Here is a 23,909-nt window from a genome sequence, read left to right as displayed (position 1 = left end):
GTAAACAAGAGCGAACACCATGAGGAAGGATTTGAACTTCGGGTAATGACAGGTTTGCAAATATTACTACCTATTGAGAGAGACATAATTATCACCAAACGAATACTGCTAAGAAAAAGGAAAAAGGAAAGGCCGAAGGATTCAGAACTGAATGGTGATCCTCTGAAATCCAACCATCTTTTTGACTAAAAGTCGGTACAATTTACTATCAACATTCAATAAGACCACGCAATAGAAAGTTCTGGAATTTCGATCGACATATACTAAATGTTTCCACCTTTTGTCATTCATTTTATGACACGTAACAAGTCTGGAATTTCGATCGACATATACTAAATGTTTCCACCTTTTGTCATTCATTTTATGACACGTAACAAGACTTATGTAAACTATTAGACCAAAAAATATTTTACTTTTATTTTGAACAACTAAATATTGCACCTTATCAATAACTTAATCCTAAAAATTCACTTAGTAAAGAATTTACTGAATATTTATTATTCAAGAAATATTTTACTGAGTAGTTTCTTTTTATTAACCGGCAATTTACCCTTATGGTTTTTTTAATGATGCTTTAGCTTTTACTTATTAAATATTATTGTTACATACTAGAGTTTTTGTTTTACTTTCTAAGCAACGTTTTAATTGGATCAAGTTTGCATTGAGTGAATATTATTACCGTCTGTGTTTATGAGATAAATGAATAACTATACTATATATTATATAATAATAGTTAAGCTTTTATTTAAATTATTACTACTATGTATCTTTTTTTTATCCTTTGAACGGCTTTGAAATTACTATCTAATAAAATATAAGAGAAAAGCAAGCAGCCTCGTTTTGACTAATACTACAGAATAAAATAAATAATATTAAGTTCAGTGATAAATATTCTGTTTTAACAAAATACATAAAGTAATTGGTTTACAGAACCTTCTCAATCTTTCCCCTCTTTATTTCTCAACCTTTTAGGACGATTGTAGTTTGTTTATGCTTGCATAATATGTTTAAATATTAGTCCGTGTACAAATTTTAATCTAGAGCGTCTGGACAATCGAAGTTCGCTCGTTAGAGGTAAGCAGAAAACCAAATTAACCGACCCAAAAGTGAATTAGCCATCATAATCAAACCGAAATAACGGAACCAAACCTATAAATGGTTTAGTTTAGTGTTTTTCTAAAAATCAAATTTTATGGTTTCGTTTCCATTATACGCATATCCATCACCAACCGGTTAAGAGACTACAATAACCAAGCATTTAAGTTTTAACTTTTAACCCTGTTGGTTGGTTTAAAATCGAACCAAACCATCTCGTACACGACCTAGGTATCGGTACCGGTACCCGCTTATCCATAGTGACAGTGAGGTGGCAAGGCGATGCCAAGGGGAACACTGCTCCCACATCTAGGTATCATCATCATCGTACTCAGTAAATCCCACCAATAGCAAAACTATGGTATTACACCAATTGTGATCTCCATGCTAAACCGAGATGAAGATATGAAAAAAACAATGGAAAGGCTTGGGATGACACAAAAACCCTAGCAATGGTTAAGAGGACCCATATTTGCAATGTCATTCCAGAGAAGAAGCCATAAATAAACGGACAAATGTGCTTTACAATTTAAAGTGGTATGTCTATCGACATGAAAAGCTAAAGGCTTAAACCAAAGGAATTGATGCTTTTTTTTTCTTTCTAAAAAGCATAACCATTTAATATCTTAACTCCTTTTGAGGATATGCTCTCTTTAAAACAAACCTTTTCATCACCTATTGTTTGATTATAAAATTAAGAGTAAATTATGATTTTCATCTATATAGTTTTTCTAAATATGTGGTTGTAGTCTAATAGTTTTAAATTTATGGTTTTCGTCCCTATAGTTTCATTTCACTTGCAATTAAACCTGAATTCATTAATCCCGTTAAATCTGGTTGTTAAACCCATCAACGTGCCCCTTACGTGAGGGGCCGTTTTGTCATTTTTCTCCCCAAATAAACCCTAGTCGTAATTCGTAAGCCCCCTCACGTGAGGGGTTGGGATGTATTTGGGGAAAAAATGGCAAAACTGCCCCTCACGTGAAGGGCACGCTGATGGATTTAATGACTAGACTTAACGTGATTAGTAAATTTGGGTTTAATTGTAAGTGAAATGAAACCACAAGGACGAAATCGTAAAGTTATAACTATTAGACTAAACTGCAGATTTGGACAAACCACATAGACGAAAACTGTAGTTCGCTCTAGAATTAATCAATAACCTAAAAACTTGACTTAATTGAGAAACCGATAGTTAGATTATAGCTTTTCAGTCGATTTTTACAATTTTGTACGATTATATGAGTATACAAACCAAAATAATCAAATCGAGTCACTAGTATACTTTTTTCTTGATAAAAAAATTATAGTGTTTATTATAGAAAAACTTTGCTAGTCTTTTTTATAAATAAATATATAACATGTCGTTCTTCTGCTTTATGAATTAAGAGATATTTAACAGAATTGGCATGCGTACAACTAAAAAACTCAACTGCTTATAATACAAATGATGAGGTTTTAAATCTAAAAACTGGTACAACAATTATGATTTCAATTTTAATACCATAGCGTGCATGATAACCTCAAGAGCCTGTGTAGTGGGGCATCATACACGGATGCTTCGTAGCGCCAAAACAACCCCCTCTTCAGGGCATTTTTTTTGGGGGTGGGAGGGGTATGTGTATTTTTAAGGGCTAGGGCGTGAATTACATAGTGCCTCCCCTCTACTCCAACCAATCATGTTTTTTCCTACTTTTATATTTAAAAGTTGAAAAAAAATTGTTATGTTGTGATTGATGGTTATCGTACTTTATACTAGTATACCACTACATTTTTTTCATAGCACCCCTTTGCTAAAGTGACTAACACGTGTCTCCTAACGCATAACAAGAGGGTTATGAGTGTAAATAGTCTAACTATGCTATTATACCATTGTGTTTTTTTTTTTTTTTTTTTTTTTTTTTTTTTTTTGTAACGACCAGCTATGTAACGTTGGTTATTTCGTACACGGTCACCATTGGCTAAAGATAGCCCGAGCCGGCCATGAGTCCGGTCGAACGGAGCCCCTAGCGGTCCACCTATTGAGGGATTCCCCAGATAAAACCCAACCCCCACACCCGCCAAACGGCACGACAGCGAGGAGCTAGTAAAACCGGATGAGATCAGGACTCGAACCCTGGCAAACCAGGGTCATCCCTCATATCTCCCATATAAATTGATGATAGTGAGGTCAGAACTCGAACCCTAGCATGAGATCAGGACTCGAACCTTAACAACCCTGGCTATTATACCATTGTTAACCGAAAGTTTCAATAAGAGTTTTTTTAGGTGTTTTTAATGGTGTTACATTATACTTGCCCGCCAATCAATTTTTTTTTCACTTGTTCTGCACAACCTTTAAAAACATCACTTCTCTCTTCTAGTCACATTCACAAACGTGTTTTTTCAAAAACAATTTTTTTCTAACTTGTCCTGTACAACCTTTTAAAACATCACTTATCTCTTCTAGTCACACTAACAAATGTGTTTTTTTCAAAAACATCCTATTATAGATGCTCTAAACATCTTTTAATGCTTGAAACTAAAGACAAAATCATAAAAAACAAACACCAGGGCTGTAACAACAAAAGGACAAGAAAGTAACGATAAGTCTTTAGTTTTTCGTTTCCTCACATTTTATCCCACTCAAAGAATCACACTAGTGAATAGTGATGTGAGTCTCACTAGTGATGAGTAGATGTTTGATTGGTGACGATAATCACCTAGTCAAATACTCAGGTCTTATACATTTAAAATTAATTTTGAGTTATATTATATGATTTAAAGTTTATTTTTGTTATAATTTTAAAAGGAAATTGAATACGGTGCTGTCAGCCGTGCAACCTTACGCGTAAAACCCATCAAAACTATGTAGTTTTGATTTAAAAAAAAACCCTAAAAGCTAAAAAGGATTAAAACACCCATCAAAACTAACGCTCTGCTCTCTTATGCTTCATAATAAACCCTAGAAAGTTCAATGATGATTGATGATTAACACAGAAGGACGGAGATTGAGGCTGAAGATTAATCATTAACAGACTTGAAGGTATTTCATGTAGCCCTTAAATAATTGATTAGGTTTTGATTATGATTGTATCTCCTATTTCTCTTGTCTTTACCAAATCAAAAGGTTATGACTAGATTAGATCTGCAAAGTGATTGATTAATCAGTTTACATGTTCAAATATTTTTCATTTACTGATACAGGACATCCATACCTTAATGGATTTAGCAACGGTCCAATCAGAGAATGAACCTTTTGAAACAAATCTTATTGAACATATTGATGCAAACGGGTATTTGGTCACAAATAACGGTTCCGGTATTGAAATAGAGGAAACACAAGCCATGGACTTGGATTCTAGGGTTGAAAAAGAAGTAACAAATGAAGTAATTGGACAGGTTTTCGATACTCCTAATGACGCATATGAATTCAATAAGACTCCATGCTATGGGGCGCCGTACACCGCCGCGGGGTGCCGTCGGTGGGGCGCGGAGGGGAGAGGCGGGGTTGGGACGACCGGTGCGAGTGCTAGTGGTGGTGGGTCCTCCTTTCTTCATCACTCACACGCACATACATATATATATGTATATATATATTGGGGGCGCCCAAGAGGCATTAAACCATAGCCCGACGGGCTTCGATGCCCCGTTTTTTACGAGGCAATGACGTGGCGTTGACGTGACACTGTTGAGGGGCTTCGAAGCCCCCCACCATAGCGGATAGCCTAATGGCTATGCGTTTTTACATGGTTTTGGAATACGTAAATGTGAGACTTATAAAAATAAGACAACAACGAGGATTATTGAAAGAAATATGTATGCAATAAAGTGGGTTTTAAAGATTTGAAGCGTGATGGTTCTGCGGGAGAAGCTAAGAAACGTCGTAGGAATTTAATGTCTGGATTTGAAGCGTTTCTTCGAATTTCAAAAGGTAAAGATGGTAAAAATGGTCCGTTGATGCATTTAACAATGCACACAACCATGAACTAACCGTTACTCCAACCAAGGTAATGAAACATAGGTCTCATGGGAAGTTTCACCGCTCACCTGGTTTGCAAATCTCTGATGTTGGAACTTGGTCAATCCGAGTTCAGACCTTGTCAAATCAAGAAGGTCGTAAATACTATGGAAAATCCAAGTGAAAATGATGTTACATCAAAACAATTGTTAGGATTAGTGAAGGCCTTTGGGCCGGGTTCGTTGGTTGACGATTAGAAAATAAAAGGGACGGCCCGTTTAATTATGGAGGATGGCTCATTGGAGTTTTCTTGGTCCCTACTCTACTAAACCTAAATGTTATCTATATATATACCTAGTCATGTATTGTCATCTTTGTACCGTGCTTAATAAAAATACCCTAGTTGCAGCCCGTGGACGTAGGTCGTCTTGACCGAACCACGTAAAAATCTCGTGTCTCTTATTTATTGCTTTCGTTTGTGCGTGTGTGTTTGTGTTTCCGCTTCGTAACGACTCTGTTTAATACCCTAACAAGTGGCATCAGAGTCTAGGGTTTGTTAACACACTAGTGCACTGAGACGAGACCGGCTATATCTTCAAGTTTTAAAATATACGCTAAAAACTATTGAGGGCCGTAAACTGTTAAAAGCCACACAAAAAAAAAATTGTTTTCTGGTGGATTGCAACGTGAAGCAAAGGAAAGAAGGAAGTAATATTTATTTTTTGTGCTCTTGCTATTGGAGATTAAAATAATATATTTGTTAAATTATTTGGGGGTGTTCACGTCAACAAAAATAGAAGCCGTATGTTTTGTCCTCTAGGGTTTAGGGTTTTGACAAACCCTTGGAGACGTCATTGTTTTTGTTACGGGAATTACGTCGCCGCTGTCAAGGAGAATACCCCGTGTCACAATCATGTTTTTCGACTGTTAATCAAAGAAAGAAGTAGTGTCGACTGCTTCTTGTTGCCGGATTAAAACTGATAGCCGCTCAACGGAAACTGACGTCTACCACCTCTGTTTCAACCGTCGATTAGGAGAAATCAGTTTTACTCGTTTCTTGTTTCTGATTAGGGTTTGTTTTGGACTGTTGGCACAGGCTGGGTCAAGATTCAGTTTGGTATTCGGGTTTGCTTTGATTGTGTGGCTCGGGTATTTGTTGACAAAAGTTTCGGGTTACAAGAAAGGTTTAGGGTTTTTTGGTTGGAGTTTTGTTTATTGGTTTTTTTCTTTGTTTTCTCGTTTGCGATGTCTGAAGACGGGAAGGTTCGAATCGACAAGTTTAACGGGACTGATTTTGCATGGTGGAAAATGCAAATAGAGGCGTTACTTGGGGAACATGATTTGGATATGGTATTGGAGGAAAAGCCGGATAATATGGACAAAGCTGAATAAGAAATTTGGAACTCAAAGGACAAAAAGGCTAGAGGTAAAATTACATTGGCTTTGACAAGGAGCGTTGCTTCTAATATCATGAAAGAAGCCACGGCTCGTGGTATGATGACAGCTCTTGTCAAATATGTATGAAAAACCGTCTAAGGCCAATAAGGTGTTCTTGATGAGGGAATTGTTTATGACAAGGACGCAAGAGGGAAGTTCAGTCACGGGTCACATTAATAATTTCAACTCAATTATGTCCAGGTTAGCTTCTGTGGGCATGAAGTTAGATAACGAGACTCAAGCTATTATACTTTTATCTTCTTTGCCTGAGAGTTGGTCTGGAACTGTAATGGCCATTACTAGTTCTGCGGGGGCCGATGGTTTGACATTTGAGGGGGTCCGAGACATTGTGTTGGGTGAAGACGTTCGCCAGAAAAGCACGAGTGGCGGATCATCTTCTGATATGTTTTATGCAGGCAGTGGAAGCGAAAATAGCAGGAGCGGTGGGAGTCGGGGGAGGAGTTCGTCTAGAACTCGGAAGAATGTGAAGTGCTGAAAGTGTAATGAAGTTGGGCATGTTAAGAGTGATTGTCCAAACAGATTACATGGAAAACCTGCTGAGGTGAACACTGCTGAACAAGTTAATGAAGGCGTCAGTGATGACGAGGCATTATTTTGTAGTGTTGATAGCCTGGTGGACTCTTGGGTCATGGATTCCGGATCTTCGTTTCACGCTACGCACAGCGGGGAGACGATGGTGAATCTAAAGGTTGGTAACTTTGGGAAGGTACGTAATGCTAATGGTGATGTTCTTAATGTTACGGGTATGGGGGACGTTAATTTGGTAACTCCATTGGGAACCGTTTGGAACTTAAAGAATGTTAGGGTTATTCCATCGTTGAAGAGAAGACTTATCTCTGTTAGTCAACTGGATGAACTGGGCATGGAAGTAAAGTTTGGTGGAGGTAAATGGAAGGTAACTAAAGGTAGTCTGGTTATTGCTCGTGGAAACAGGTGTGGTTCATTATACATGGTGGAAGTGCCTACTGAGGGAAGTATGACCGTCCCTCAAAACAAAGTCGAGTTCGCTGAGTCGAAGGGGCAAAGTGTAACATCCATAATTTTTTGTTCAAATTTGACAAATTTATAAAGATAAAGGACAAAAAATATGAGAAAAGTAATGGGAACAATGAGATAAAGAAATGAAGGCATTTTTATGCTAAGAGAATAAGTAAGGAAACTCCATCCCACATGGAAAGTGGGAAAGAATTGAAAACACTTTATAAGGAAGGAGTTTTCCATTATAATGTTCTTGTATGGCTAACCACTCTCACTAGTCCTAGCGGAGGGTGCGAAGCACCCGACACGCACGTGCATGGAATCGGACTCGGGTGATGGGCGCAATGTGGCGTTTTGATGGCGCACTTTGCACTTCGCACACTCGCATCGCCGCGAGCCGCATAAGGGCCGCTTTAGTATTTTTGAACTATAACAAGCTACCAAAGACCTAGGACTGAAAATGAAAATTTAGCCCCTTCGCGATACGCGAAGCAACTTCGCGATACACGAAGATGCATGAAGTAACTTCATCTGGTGCTGACACGTGGCAGGTCTAGTGGTTGACTCAACAAAGCTATTGAGCAACTTCGCGATACGCGAAGGAATATAATAATAATTGCGGCTACATTTGTCCTTCGCGATACGCGAAGCAACTTCGCGATACTCGAAGATGCATAAATTTTTTCCTATAAATAGCCACCCATGGGATGACGTCCCCATCACATCACACACATTCTACCTCGGTTTTTGTGCCAAAATCCCGTCATTCCTGATACGCTCGTTGTCTAGAAGTACGTGCAAGTAGGAGCGCTACCCACGTGAAGTTTAAGCATTTAATAGATAAGCCATACAAGGTAGGGGTTCTGCCCGATTATTTAATTATATGGCTTAGACCCTAGTCAGGGGTATAGTCTATACATTGATTAAATAATAAGTGAAATGTAGCTTTCATAAGATAAGATTATGAATAAAATATTATTATAAAGATATATCTTATGGATGAAGAAATGAATATAAGTTTCTTCATGATAAAGAAACGTAGTATATAAATGTTTTATAAAATGAAATGAATATCAAGGTAAATGTTATGCAACTAGACTTAAGGTCTAAAGCTAGATCATAGATCTAGTTATTTATAGAATGTTGTTCTCGTACTATAGGTCCGAGATAAAGATCAGACATCTGTTGGTGAGAAATCTTGAAATCAACAAAAGGTGATACAACCAAACCTTTTTATAGTGTGAAATGTTTTATGACGTGAATACGTCTATGTACTATATATTTTGAAAAGATATTTACTCTTTAAAACTATGGACTGTTATCCATATGTAAAAGAGTTATGGAAATATTTGCATGAGGGTTGGTTCAAATCCTCTAAAACGTTTTGATACTAGGTAGTACTAAACACTCAGGCTAAATACACATGTGTCTGGATCCTTACTTATATGTACTGTAGTGGGCACACTACAGACATACTAACCATGAGGCAAGTGACTGTCTCTAGGGCGAGTGAAGTCCGATTATGTGGTTTGTGCGTATGTTAGTTCCGATGAGATGAGATTGAGACCAACTGAGTCGTTGAACACTATTGGTGTTGTGTCATTACGAATTGTGAAAATGTTTTATTGAGTCAGCATATTCACCAGCATATAGCTGACGTATTTTGAAACTGTTTTCAGGTAACCAGGAGTAAGGAATAGTGATGGATATGCCAGTAGAGATAGAAGAACACTAGGCATAGTTTACAGCTGGTGGCTCAGCTAATTTTGTATTGAGGCATATATATATTAAACTTGTTTTTAAACAAGTAATTTTGTAAAACAAACAAGGGTATTTAATTCCCTATGTTATGAAAGTAAATATTTTAAAATAACATTTTCCGCTGCAAACTTTGATAAATTGACAAAAGTGGTACCAACTGTGAGTCACACGCCTAGGCCCGAAGGTAGGGTGTGACACAAAATAAGGTTCAATTTGCAAGAGTGGAGCCTAGTGCCAAGGTGATTGAAGCTGAACGGGGTCGGAGGTCTAAAACAAGTAAGGGGTTTGGTGACAGTGGGAGCGCGGGTTGTGTTCCGGGAACAGTTACAAAACAACGTTGGGTTTTGAAGACCGCTATTCCGATTGATAAAATCTCTCATGGGAAACTCTTGCTAAAAGAGGAGAGTGGTTATAGTTCTCGGGTTATCTCTGGAACTGATGGATCGTGCGTATCAGTTGAGATGGAGGACAGATCAGTTTTGGCTGATGAGTTGGACCTCGGTGGAGCTTCAACTGGCCCTTCTAGTACTTGATGTTGAAGGGGTCGCTGCAACTAGGGGGTAAGTCTTAGCTTGTTTATGGGAACTGAAAGCTTGGAAGACTTGGTAATACAGATTACTGATATTACTGACGACTGGGTTGCTTTGTACTTGAATGTCGGGCTAGAGTTTATCGCAAGGCCTTCAAGTAGGAGATTGTTAGGATTAGTGAAGGCCTTTGGGCCGGGTTCGTTGGTTGACGATTAGAAAACAAAAGGGACAGCTCGTTTAATTATGGAGGATGGCCCATTGGAGTTTTCTTGGTCCATACTCTACTAAACCTAAATTTTATCTATATATATACCTAGTCATGTATTGTTATCTTTGTATCGTGCTTAATAAAAATACCCTAGTTGCAGCCTGTGGACGTAGGTCGTCTTAACCGAACCACGTAAAAATCTCATGTCTCTTATTTATTGCTTTCGTTTGTGCGCGTGTGTTTGTGTTTCCGCTTCGTACCGACTCTGTTTAATACCTAACAACAATGTGTCGATATCTTAGGTGAACAACGAAAACAATACAAGGGTAAAGAGTTTTATGGCCTTATTAAATATTTTCAAGATAAATTGCTAGAAAACCGCGACCATTATTTTGTTGTGGACTTATTTGATGATGGGTCTTCTGGAAATATTTTTTGGGCAGATGGGAGATCAAGAGAATCTTATATAAAATTTGCAGACATTGTTGTGTTTGATGTCATGTATATGACCAACAAGTTTATGATGTCATTTGCTTCATTTGTCGGGGTGAATCATCACCGCCGGTCCATGCTTTTTGCCGGTGCACTGTTAGAAAATGAGAAATAAGAGACTTTTGAATGGTTATTTCAAAATTTCTTAAAGTGCATGTTTGGTAAGCATCCATCGGCAATAATTACTGATCAAGACAAAGCTATTGGAAATGCAATTAAAAAGAGTTTTTCCAAAAACCCGACATCGTTTCTGTTCATGGCATATAAAGAAACATCAGATTGAACATCTTCGAGCACTTACAGTTCGCTATAGTGATGTTGAAGAGGCATACAAGCAGTGGATAAAGAGTAATACTGTTGAAGAATTTGAAAATCATTGGGAATTTTTATGTGGTAAATGCCAATTTGAAAGTGGGAGTTGGATAACAGAGATGTATAAGCAACGCAAGTATTGGGCTAAAGCCTTATTGAAAGGTTGTTTTTTTGTTGGCATGACATCAAGTGGAAGAAGTGAGAGCATTCATTCTTTTTTTTTTATGGATTTGTGAATTCAAATACCATGTTGAATGAGTTTGTAATCCAGTATGATAAATTTATTGCGTGCCGAAGGGGTTTCGAAAACGATGAAGACTTCAAGACCATAGACTCCGAGACAAATCTTTCTTCTGTAAATATGATAGAGAAAAAAGCAAGTCAATGCTACACTAGAAAGCTCTTTGATATATTCAAGAAAGAATTGACCGAAGCTACCCTTAATTTAACCCATGAGACGATAAGCAAAACTTTAGAAGAAATCAAATATAAGGTTGGATAACTTGATATTGATAAAATATACTAGAGGACTGTTAACTTTCGACTCTCGGATAAGATAAATGCAACGTGTTCACGTGCAAAGTTTGGAACAGATGGGATATTATGCAAGCATATATTATTATGAAGCATAAGAGCAGAGCGTTAGTTTTGATGGGTGTTTTAATTCTTTTTAGCTTTTAGGGGGTTTTTTTAATCAAAACTACATAGTTTTGATGGGTTTTACGCGTAAAGTTGCGCGGCTAACAGCACCGTATTCACTTTCCTCTAATTGGGGTCCATTTCTTGGATTTTATTTTATTGATTTGAATAACCTAGTGGGTAATCACCTTTTTAGTGTTTACCATCATTAAGCATTATTGCAAAGATATTGATTTTCAATAAAATTCTTGTACGAAATAATTAGTAGCATTTAAGACGAGGTCTGAATGAAACCGTCTGCTATACAATCGGTTTGGTTAATACTCTAGAATAGCAATCGACCCGATTAATACTCTAGAACTTTGAACCATCTTTACTTTGAGCCGAACATTTTTATTATAAATGAAAATCCAGGTAATACTTTGGTTAGTTTTGTGTATTTGAAAATTAAAATCACACCATTTTCATAGAAGTCTCATAGGCGTGAAAAGATCAAGCCTGAATTTGAGATGTTTACAAATCAAGCAGGCTTATTTACAACCGAATAGATCTCTTAAAGCACACAGAGTGGTCTCCGAAAAAAAGCAATGGGAAAAACTAGCATCGACTAGGAAAAAAACTTGAAACCCCATCCCTGGATTCGAGAAGAGGGGGAAATTGGTACTTTTTTGTAGCCTTTTCATACGGGAAAGTTGAGAACACCACCTCCAATTTTCGGAAAAAATTGGAGAAATTGGGAGATTTGGTTTTCTCCCAAAACACTACACTCCATGTGGCCTTAAAGCTGTGGGGCCTTAGAGCTATTTTCAAAACCGAACTAGCTTCAAGATTTTTGAAGTAAAAAAAAATATATACACAGAGCTATTTTTTAAATATTTTCAAGATTGATCGAGTTTCAAGATATTTGAAGAGACATAATGATCATACTCGAAATTCTGGTTCTCACTGATTAATTCTGGGGTAAGAAGACTTACAGTATCATGAAAAAAAAAACCTTGAATGTAAACATTAAAATCTCATATCATATTAAGTGTCAAAACCGAATCAAATTAACCTAGCCAAGCCAAGGTAAAACTTGAACTTCGATTGTTTACAAGCCTAACCGAGCCGATTCGTTTGTTTACAACATAATAAGATTTATAAACGCAAAACTTTCACATTATAGTCACATATGCTATTTCAAACTATAATACAAAATTATATATCTACATCAAACTTAGGTACTACATATTTTCTTTTGTAACAAGGATCCCAACAGAATTAGGCTCACGTCACATGATGGTGCACCACCTCCCCTCACCACCTTCATCATCATTGTCATCAAACACGCTCCTACTGTAACTCGATGAGGGCGGTGGCACAGGATAATAAACCGACGGATGCGATTGCGCGTATCCGTACACCGGTGGGGTATAGTATGAGGACCCCGCACTGGGGTATGATGTACTGTAACTCACTCCGTATGCTGGAGTATGGTAGTAGTGATACGGTGGTACCTCGTATGGTGCTGAGTACACCATCTGAGGTACCTGTGGGCCTACCGATGGATAATTTATGGAACTCTGTGCATTCTTTGCAGCTGGATTGCACATCGGTAGGCCTTCAGTATCACCTTTTGGTGGGGCGTTACTCTCATTATTGTCACCTTTTTTTTTCTTGTTTTTCTTCTTCTTACCACCACTTACGTTACCATTACAGTCAGCGGTGGAGACAGCCGGTTCGGCTTCTTCCTGACCGTTTCCGCCATCACTTCCTTCAACTTTAGTATCATTTTTGGATTCATTTTTTATGTTGTTGGCATTTTCAGCATCATCAGCTGCTGGTGGTACGCTGTCGTTTTGTTTGTTGCTATGTTTCTCCTTCTTTGAATTTCCAGAAGCGGTATCTGCAGCCACGGGGGCGAAACTCTCGGGTAAAATCTCGGCGTGCTTACCGGATTTAAGAAGCTTCTGGATGAGAGTTTCACCGTTAACCGATCCGGTAACTGTAGCTTTGTGCTCCTTTGCGTCTATGACCGTCTTATAAACGCCTAAATATTTCAAATCAGATACATTTAGAATCTCATAATCTAATGAAGAAAAAATCTAAAATAGATGACATCGGTATTGTGCAGTTACCGAAAATACAAATACCGAATTTAAACAAAATTAATTGGGTACCAAATAAGGAAGAGCATGTTTTGAACTTTTGGTACGGATATCAAAAAATTGCAATTTTTGATACCAATTTCATCCCTAGTACTGAATACTAGGGTACCGAATGTATTGGTTTGGTAACTGATACCTTTTGGTTTCCCTTTGCTTGTAACAAATTTATCAAAGAACAAAAATCATATCAAATTCCTTGTAATTAAGAAACCAAAACATCAATACCAAAACATATAAAATATCCTAAAAACTGTTATCATTTTCTTTTTTTTGAATAGACAGAAAGGTACAGATACCAGAAACTAATTCCCAAGAAAAACTTACATTTTTTTCAGTACTATATACTGAAAAAAAAAATCCAGTAACGATACTAAAAATACCGAATACGGAATTTGAAAAAAGTGGTTACCGAACGGTACTAGTATGTGTACGGGTACCGGTACTTGGGAAAAATATAACATAAAGCCAAAAATGAGAGGTTAAAATAGGAAATAGTAGGCGAATCACCATCGATGCTCTGAAGAACTTTGAAGACTTTCTTCTTGCATCCTTCACAGTGAATATAAACTCTCAAAATCCATGTCTGAAACGCAATTATTTACATGAGTATTATTATTATTATTCTGGAAGAGAAAATTTATATAACTAACGGAGCATGAGCATATTTACCTGCAGGTGGTCGGAGGTGGTGTTATCACCGGAAACAGCTGGTTGTTTTGCCATAACTTTACTGAAATTAGTGTCTGAATTTAGATTAAAGTGAGAGGGTGAGTGAGGTTATAACGAAGGTGGTGAGGTGGGAGGGTGGGAGACACGTCAGCACGCCCCACATATGAATGTACTCAATTAACTAACACGTCACTAGTGTCACGTGACAGGTCATAAATCCAATGGCAGTTCCAACTACTCTGCGTTTCTTAATTATTTTAGGGAGCCATTTCTGATATTTTTCATTTATGTAGTTTGCTTGCTTTTGTTATTTCATCCAACTTTTTTTTAATTATTTTTTGTTGTCGTGCTTTTATTTTCTTGTTATTTCAGTCCAATCATTAACTCTGTTATTTATAGTCTGTTAAATTGGTATGAAATGATAAAAATACTTTTTTAATTAAATAGAGTAAGTTGTCATTTTTGTTTATGTGGTTTACTCATCTTTGTCTTATCCGTTGAAAATAAATTTATTTTTTAGCCATTTCCGCCCTCATGGTTTCTAAACGTTGTAGTTTTCATCCACTTTACTAATATCATTAACCCTTGTCAATTAAGATACTGTAATTTGACAAGAGTGTTCTTACTAACACCATCTCGATAAATTAAATATATTGTCAGGATCCGTTGCATTAATTGGTTTTGTTAACCTACATACGAATCCTGTCAATATATATAATTTATTGAAATGATGTTAGTAAGGGCACTCTTGTCAAATTACCCCATCTTAATTGACGAAGGCTAAAGGTGCTAGTAAAGTGGATAAAAATTACAACTTTTAGAAACCATGAGAACGAAAATAGCTAAAAATAAATTTATTTTCGATGGATGTGGCAAATGTGAGTAAACCACAGGGACGAAAATGACAGCTTACTCTATTTAATTAAAAGGGTATTTTTGTCATTTCATACTAACTTAACATACCAAGGTGCTGTTTGGTAGCCTATTAATAGTCATTAAGAGGCTACCTTTTAATAGCTCATAACCTCTTAATGGTTAAGAGGTAGCCTCAAGTCTGAACGGTTAAGAGTTAACCAACCATTAAGAGGTAGCCTCTTTACCATTCAGACTTAAGGCTACCTCTTAACCATTAAGAGGTTATGAGCCATTCTTAATTACTGTTAAGAGGCTACCAAACAACCCTAACTTAACAAACTAGAACTAACAGAGTAAGTGATTTGGACGGAAATATCAAGAAATGAACCACGAGGACAGAAATGACTAAATTTTTGTTTTTGAACGGAAATGATAAACAAAACAAATTATATGAACAAAAATGACAATTCTCTCATTCTTTTAAAAGAGCTTATTTTCTCTTGTTCAAATGGTTAAGGTAAATTAATGAAAGACTTTTAACTTAAAAGGAAGATGTTTCGATTCAAGTCTCACGTGACGTGTAATAAAAAAATAAGGGATTTTTGGTTGTACATATAACCCGTCGTAATTCAAATAGCGGTTAAAAAATATATTTTAAAAGAAGTTAATTAAAGAGAGATAAATGCCTATAAATATAGCATTCAAATACCATTTGGAACGGTAAAAAGGCTTACAATTGAAAAAATGAATTGTACAAATCGATGCATTTAATATACAGCTCACATGTTCGTGTCTTCATTAAAGTCTTTTAACAGTACTTTAAAGCATTGCTGTCGATAAAATCATAGACTTTTTTCTGTTTCCCAATCACAGATGATGTATATATAATGTAATTCAGCTTTTATTGAAATGATTCCCAAAGTGAAGGACTCCGGTATATTATTGATCTTCATCTCATAACGTGTGTTTTTAGGTTAATTTCTCAGGTTTTGAGTTTTTCAAAAGGGTTTGTTAAGGTTTTTGATCAAGAAAAATTGATCTGATAACTGGCCCATTTAAATTTTGGTTGCTAGGGTTCGGGTTAGGGCGGGTCAGGCTGTTTGGTATTTGGGTTTAAATGTAAAAAAATATTTTTATTTACAAAATATTATAATGCTACTAAATAAATATCATAAAAATTTAATCATATGATAATGTTTAAAAGTCAAAGACAATAGGGTGGTGATTCATTGGAAAAACAAAGTTTTTAAACATCGGGGTTTGGGAGAGGGATGCATTGGGTTCAAGTCCCATAGACGACGCAGATTAAAAAAAATTCGACGTTCAAAAAAAAATAATAATGTTATAAAGTCACAAAGCAAACTATAAAACATAATACTTCAATAATCAAAAACTTCAAACCAAAACGCATCTATAAAGAAAAGACAGTAAATGTTCAGGTGTTTTCAGGTTTCGTATTTATGGTTTTTTGGGTTTTTTGTTGAGAAAAAATGACTCGATACTTGACCTATTTAAGGTTCAGGTTCGGATTTTTCTAGTATTCACTAATTCGTGTTCGACTAGCTTTGTGTCGAGTTCAGTATTTGAGTACAGTTAAAAAACACACCCCTATATATCATATACAAAATAATCACAAAATTTTAGCTAATAGATTAAAGGTGGTGATTGGATCCTTAATAACCCCATCCCAATTTGAAACCATGAAAACCATTTGCTAAGAAAAATGTAGAACCATAATATTATCCGAAAATGTTGAGGGCTTTTGATAATATTCCATTCCCTGAAAGGTGTAAAATGCTTGCTTTTCCTTCCCCGCGAGTATAGCATGATGAGCCCAGGTTACGCCAGCTCCAGATGAATGAGGAATAAGAGTATTAAGAAAAGGGATTTCCCGAGGATCTAAAATTGCAATCCCTTTTGGGGGTGATGCCGCTCGTTTTCATTTCATGGAAGTCCCGACAAAGGGAAGTGTTGTAGGTAAGGGCGCGCTCTGCTTCTTATTTAGAGAAGAGTGCTGGAATCCTTTTTGATGGGTTCGTGTGTGGTAGTTGATATAGATGAAGAAAGACGAATCACTTGAACGAGACCGATTCTCTTAATTGGCAGCAAAATGGAATAGAAAAGCAGGGACGAGTCACATGAAGGGAAACCTTGTACGTGTGGTTCTGGCGGGGGGACCCTAATATACGCTTTTCAAGCCTTTTCCCTACTCTTACTAAAGACTATTTGGCTTTTCACTTAAACATATGGCCAAAGTGTGACTTGTTAGCCCATAAGTAAGTATTGTGACGAAGTGGTTGCTGCTCACCCGGCATGATTGTACGAGGTCACAACTCAACCAACACGATCATCCGGGGTGAACAAGAACTGAGGATCGGATTTGGGTGAAATTTACGCCAATGGTTGAGATGTTCAGTCGAATCTCTCCCCCTTTGTGAGCCCAGGACCCATATGAGTGAGCAGAAAATAGATGAGGAAAGAGGCCCTAGCGAACTGCCATATATAGTGAACAGGTGTAAGTTTTGTTGCCCAAAAGTATGGAGTACTGACTACGCCAAGGGACAGGCCCTGAAGCAAAGGGCAAGAACGACAAGGATCAAGGTGTTTCCATTAATCACCTTGCACCAACCATCCAATGGATCATGGACTAATCAACCACTACTTGAAAGGACTATGTCCATGGGACTCTCCCCCCAACCCCACCCCATAAGGTACATCTCGCGTCTATGAGCCGTTATAAGTCTATAAGTATTCGATAATACACTCGAAACTGGAAGCATAAAACCCGCCCGGTGGAATGCCGAGCTACAAGTCCTACAAGACAGGAACATGATTCTCTAAAAAGCCAAGGTCGTGAGTGGCCAAGAAGGCTTACATGAAGACTTTGTATCTCAATAGGAAATGCGAAGGCTGCTTAAATCCGGTCGATCGATAGGCCACAGGCTCATTACGTAATAGGGAATACCCTAACCCTGGGAATCGGGTCTAAATATCTTTCGTTAGCGGTCGATGTTTCCGCAAAGTGTCAACATTCTCTTAGGAGACAAAGTATTTTGAATGGGCCCTGATAGCGAATGAACCGGTATCGTGGATATATAAGAAGTCAAAGAACCAATGATTTTGTTTTAAGTTGATTTCGAAAATGCAAACAGTAATTAGAGGGTTTAGATCTTACTTAACGATTCTTCGACAAGAGAGTTTTATATTGAAAGAAGGGCTTACTGGGGACATGCTAACTCCCTTATACTTTGCTACCACAAATTCACAATGGAAGAAATAAAGGTAACGATAAAGAATGTGTCGGATTTAGAAATAGTTAAGGAAATACTTTGACAGACTTACACCACGCCAACTATGTACTTTTGTTGGGGAATGGTCATTGGAAAGCTTCAAAAATATTAAATGGATATTTAGACGCTTTCTATAGCATTGGGAGCTTGTAGCTCAAATTACATGTAGAGAATTGTAGTATATTTGGAATTGGTGTGACAGATGAGAAGATACACGAAATGGCATATGTGCTTAAGTGTAAGATTGGCGGATTCCCATTTACGTATCTAGGTTAAGGAAAAACACTGGAAACTAGAGATCGACATGTTTAACTCTAAACTGTTGAATCAGAAGGTAACGAATATTTCTTTTGCAAGGAGGATCACATTTGCAAAAGTTGTGCTAGGTCATACTTTCTATATTAGTTCAAGACCCTAGTTTAAGTAGTCAACACATTGGAAGCCATAGATAGAAATTTTATTTGGGGAAGTACACGCTCGACAAAGAAAATTCGATGGGTTTCTTTGTGGCGGCACTTCAAATCGCATAAATCACAATTGTAGGCCAAGGTAATGCTTTCACTGCATGGAAATGTGGGTGAGTACAAAATAGTCCCCTTAAAAAAGAACTTAATGGGTGTCTGGAAAGACATTGGTGAAGTTGAAAGATTACTAACACTAAATAACGTCTTAAAAACTGAAAGAATAGTGGGTAATATATACGAGCTTTTTGATGGATAATTGGTCTGGGCTCGGGGTGTTGCTAATATATTGTAAAATAGCTAAGGTTGTTGACTACAACAAAGAGATGGGCTCGCTAATAGAATGGCCGTGGACGCGGAAAAGTCCTTAAAATCTGGAATGTGAAGAAACAAGTTAGATCATGAATTTTCTAAACTTAATTATCTCAAAGGAAGAAGACAGATAAAGGCATGGTTGAATGGAAAAACAAGGGAAGATTTCAATGTCAATAAGTGCGTTTCCATTATTTAGAGGTGGTTAAGAATGAAGTGAAGAAAAAAAAATGACATGACGTTGATATAGAATAAGAGACGGTGAAAAAGACAGGAGATGAGAAAGATGACATCTGATCCCACCCTGATGAACAAAGGCTTATGCATTATGCATCAATTGGTTCATAGTCCACAACTCAACACACCAAAACTAATACGCTCACGGCTCACATGACATAATTCTTAACTGGCTAACAAACAAAAATGTCATCGGTCAATAGATGTTAACCAAATAGTTTGGACTTATTCAACTTTTGCATCACATTACTACTAGGGCTGTTCAAAAAGCTCGAGACTCGAAACTCGGGCTCGTGGCTCGCTCGAAAAAAGCTCGAATAAAACTAGCTATAAAAAGTTGATTTGTAATATCCTGAGCTGATTTGGATCACTTTTGTAACCGAGCCAAAATCGACCCTAGCTCGGCTCGAGTTATGGCTCGGCTCGTTGGCTCGATCTTAAGCTCATTTAACTTCAAAATCAAGCTAGAGCCTATCTAAGTTGCCTCGTTTAATTTCGAGTCCGAGCTCGAAACCACCCTGGCTGATTCGGGCTCGACTCGTGAACAACCCTAATTACTACACTCCCTGAGCGTTTAAAAAAAAAGAAAAGGAAAAGAAAGAAATTACTACACTCCCTGTGTGAGAGAGTTGGATTTTTTTATAGTTTATTTTTACAAAACAATTTCTAAATATATATGAAAGTATTATTTTTTTTTCAGGAACATGGTACCCGTTTTACCTCTAAAACCTACCACATCTTTAAATTGGTTCGTGCTCCGTTTTCTCCCTAGATGATGATAGTCTCATTTTTCTTAGTTCGAACTTCGCGTCTCTAATGGAACGAACGAACTGAAAAGCCGTTCTGCAAGGCACTAAATCAAAAGACCACACACCATACCATTTTGTAAATCCCAATCATCAACACATTTAATTAACAATAAATCTATCCCGAATATAAAATGAAAAGCAACATTCAAATAATACAAAGTTGGATCATCATTGATCACTATGTCACTATGTCCTTGTTATGGGTCCAGTCATGCCATTCTTCTAACAAATATGACAAGATAATCGCATAACAATAACATAACATACAAGCTAGGGAGTTCCGAATCATGTAACGTCAGTACCAATTTAGTACCATACCGAGTATTTTCGGTACCAAGCTCATCACTAATACAAGCTAACAAAGATAGTCAAATGCAAAACTGGCAGCACTACTGGACCTCAAATAACATAAACATTTAGTGTCTTGAAAGCAAGACAATCAAGCATAAAACAAAGATTTTCTAAATGGAGTTATATATCACTTCTCCAATTTGTAATGAGGCAATTTGATTCGCTATACTTCCCAAGGGTTTGAATGGCATGTGACAATATCTTGCACTAATAACCCCAACTGGGAAAAGAGTAGATAGAAGGAAACAACACCATCCTTATTGATAACAAACATACATCTTTTAGACAAACCCAATCCCGACTAGGCGCCAATTAATCATTAATTTCCTACCCCCACATACTTGTTGCCGGTTAATCCTCATTTGTCCAAAATCGGTCACAATTGAAAACTATATATATAATTTGGAATATATATATGTAAATTTGAAAATTTGCATATAAATTCCAATCCGATTAATCGCTAGTCCCTACACCACTGCCGACTATCATCTATCGCCTAACGATTTCTACAATACTGCCCATAATAAGTTACCATTGTTAAATGTTTTTGATAACCAAATGACTTTAGATTATATTTATTCTCAATTTACAACTTACATGCGATTACCACACGCAAGCAGTTAGTGCATCCAAGAACACCGGCATGCATTGATTTATAAAAGCCACTATAGCACCATGTCTACAAAGCCAAAATTCGGTCCATGTCAAAGGCTTGGTAACTTTATCTAATATCTTATTGGAATTTTCATTATTATCAGTCATTGTATGCTTTTGATCTTTTGAAATCCTGTTTTGAGCCTCTCGTGCTGATGTTCTGCCTCTCGCCATGAGTTGTGTTTCGGGTTGAATCCACACCACGATAAATAGGTTTGTCCAACGGCCCATTTCAGCCTCAAATAGTGAAGGGACATCAAGACTGATGACTTTATAACCCATAATCCATAACAAAATGTTCCACATTAAATGTCAGGAGCAAGAAGCCTACATAGACAGAAATGGTTAAGATTGCATACGGTTCAGGTGTGTGCATATAAATGGTAAGAAACTTTAGTCTCGTCTCTGTTTTAGATAAGAAAAATCACATTCAACTTTTGAAAGAAATTAGTTACGGTAACCAACTTTTAAGGTAACCGGAACAGGTAAGTAGGCAGCAAGTTAAAATGACAATGGACTTATTATTTATTTATTTATTTTGCACACTCCTACTGGCAAGAATGAACTTATTTTAAATTAAGATGAACATTAGTTCCTAAAATCAGTGAAGGAAAGGAACTAACTCTCATAAGTCATAAACAGGTAACTAAAGGCTTCCTTTTATTTCCAATAATCAAATTAAAACAAATTCATACGGACTATAAGACAAAGAAAACAAATGGGATGAAACCTGTCACAAAACATGTATCTTCTTCCAATAAACTCCAAAGTACAAAGACCAATCTTTAATAAAAAAAATAAATAACAGATTGAAGCTTAAGAGCGAAATTAAAATTAGCAATGAATATACAGATTCAAATCATCATTGTGATGATCTGATTACTAACAACCAGAAATTCTATCAAATTGTAGGTTTGTAGTGAGAGGAAAACAGTGACGAAGAGTTATATCTGGAATAATATCTAAACACTAAACCCCACAATTGCTTATACATATTTAAGTTTGTTGCAGCAAAACTCCTGAACAGTTGAACCCATTCACATGCCTGAGCCCATGTCCAGTTAGGCCATCCAAGCCCATGAAACCTTTTCACAGTCAATCACAGCCAAAGTCCAGTAGTTAAGCCATCCAAGCCCAAGGTTATGTACCCAGACATTTCAATTTTCAGCAACTCGTATACAAACAAAATATAACACATTAAACTATTACTGAATAAATAGTATCTGTGACCACAAAAAATCTCCCCATGAAAAATATAATAAAATTAATAAAATAAATCACAACTCAAAATAAAAAAAAAAACAAAAAAAGTAAAAAGAAAAAAACAAAAATATTTTCCCTGTCTTCCTTGTTCTTAGAAAGAAAGAAAGACACAATGTTGAGAAAAATATAACATTATGTCATTTTATTTATCATTGTTTTTTTTGTTTATTCTCATTATTGGTTGTGCTTTTTTTCTTTGAGATTGTGTCTTTTTTTATTTATCATTGTGTTATTTGTTTATTTTCGTCTTTGTGTCTTTTTTATCGAGTAATCGGTGTTAGTTATGCGCGGTGTAGGTTATGCACGTTTAATATTGGCTACGCGCTTTCCGATGCTTGTTACGCGCGATGTAGGTTATGCGTGCTTAATATCGGCTATGCGCTTTTTGATGCTTGTTACGCGTATTCAATTGTCAGCTACACATGTACTGACACATACTGGTTTTGTGTTCGGTATTAGATTGCATGCGTACCGCATCAGGTATGCGTCCGTTGTCGCGTTACGCCCGTACCAACGTCAAATTGCACATGCATGTGTTGATTTTCGCCTGTGCAGATTTCAGGTTTTGCATGTACCGACATCGGTTACGCATGTACCGTTGCAGCGTTACAAACATTATTGGTTACTCATTTGAATATTTGATGTCGCGTTATGTGCGTACCGACGTGGGGGTTACACGATCAATGTGGGTTTGTGTGCCTACCGATGTCAGGCTACTATAGTAAGACATTCTAGGCGTCCGAATGTCGCGTTTTGCCATATCGGCGTCGCGATGTGCGTCACGTATCAACCCATTCTGACCCATTTAAAAAATAACACAAACTCATTCTGACCCGATTAGGAGAAGAAAAACAACCAATCTTTTATCCATTTTATTATAAAAGTTGTCTCAATTAACCCACTCTGAACTCTTCTATGAGAAACCACCACTCATATCAAGTTATCAACCAAAGTCATTTTAAAATGATTCATATCAACCCAATTTTAGAAGGATGGGTCAAGATTGACACACCTGTTACCACCAGTATCTATGTTACTCGCCGTATCATGTGAGCATCTTTATCTAAAATAAAATACTCAGCAATCACTAGAGTAAGGAAAGTTGTGATATTTAGGTTTTTTAAAGGTGCCATAATATGGAAATATAAGATGACGACAGGCTTTTAAATATATATAAAGAACACATAAGTTTATTTTTTGGAATCATGGAATCGGTCATGAGTCATGACCAAGGGTATCCTTTCTTACATACAAATTGGTTGTTTAGTAAAAACCATTGTTGGCTATTGACGCTTATAAGCGATTTGGAAATGAAACTTCCATGGGTGGCACGCTCAAAAAATTATTAATAGTTGATATATTCACGTCTATAATAAATATAAATGAAAACCCTAAAATCTATGTGTCGCGATTTGGTCGCCCCCTCTTTTTATGGAAGCCACCAGATT

The 23,909-nt window shown here is 36.8% G+C and overlaps 2 protein-coding genes across 2 annotated transcripts; both read right to left on the bottom strand.

The window, feature by feature from the left end:
• Nucleotides 1-12,684: 12,684 nt before the first annotated feature.
• LOC143612617 (uncharacterized) lies at nt 12,685-14,283 on the bottom strand. The gene is made up of 3 exons (XM_077086561.1): nt 14,230-14,283; nt 14,068-14,143; nt 12,685-13,442 (listed from the first exon to the last, which is right to left on the bottom strand). The coding sequence occupies exons 1-3, from the start codon at nt 14,281-14,283 to the stop codon at nt 12,685-12,687; spliced, it is 888 nt and encodes a 295-aa protein (XP_076942676.1).
• A 6,864-nt stretch (nt 14,284-21,147) lies between these two features.
• On the bottom strand, nt 21,148-21,480 carry LOC143612604 (dephospho-CoA kinase-like). Its single transcript, XM_077086550.1, has one exon. The coding sequence runs from the start codon at nt 21,478-21,480 to the stop codon at nt 21,148-21,150; it is 333 nt and encodes a 110-aa protein (XP_076942665.1).
• Nucleotides 21,481-23,909: the final 2,429 nt, after the last annotated feature.

This window comes from Bidens hawaiensis, unplaced genomic scaffold (assembly GCF_021521415.1).
Source record: "Bidens hawaiensis isolate Kalapana, Puna unplaced genomic scaffold, B.hawaiensis_p1.1 tig00035059_1, whole genome shotgun sequence".
NCBI lineage: Eukaryota > Viridiplantae > Streptophyta > Magnoliopsida > Asterales > Asteraceae > Bidens > Bidens hawaiensis.
Note: the sequence above shows the minus strand (reverse complement) of the source record. Positions and strands in the feature narration are given on the sequence as shown.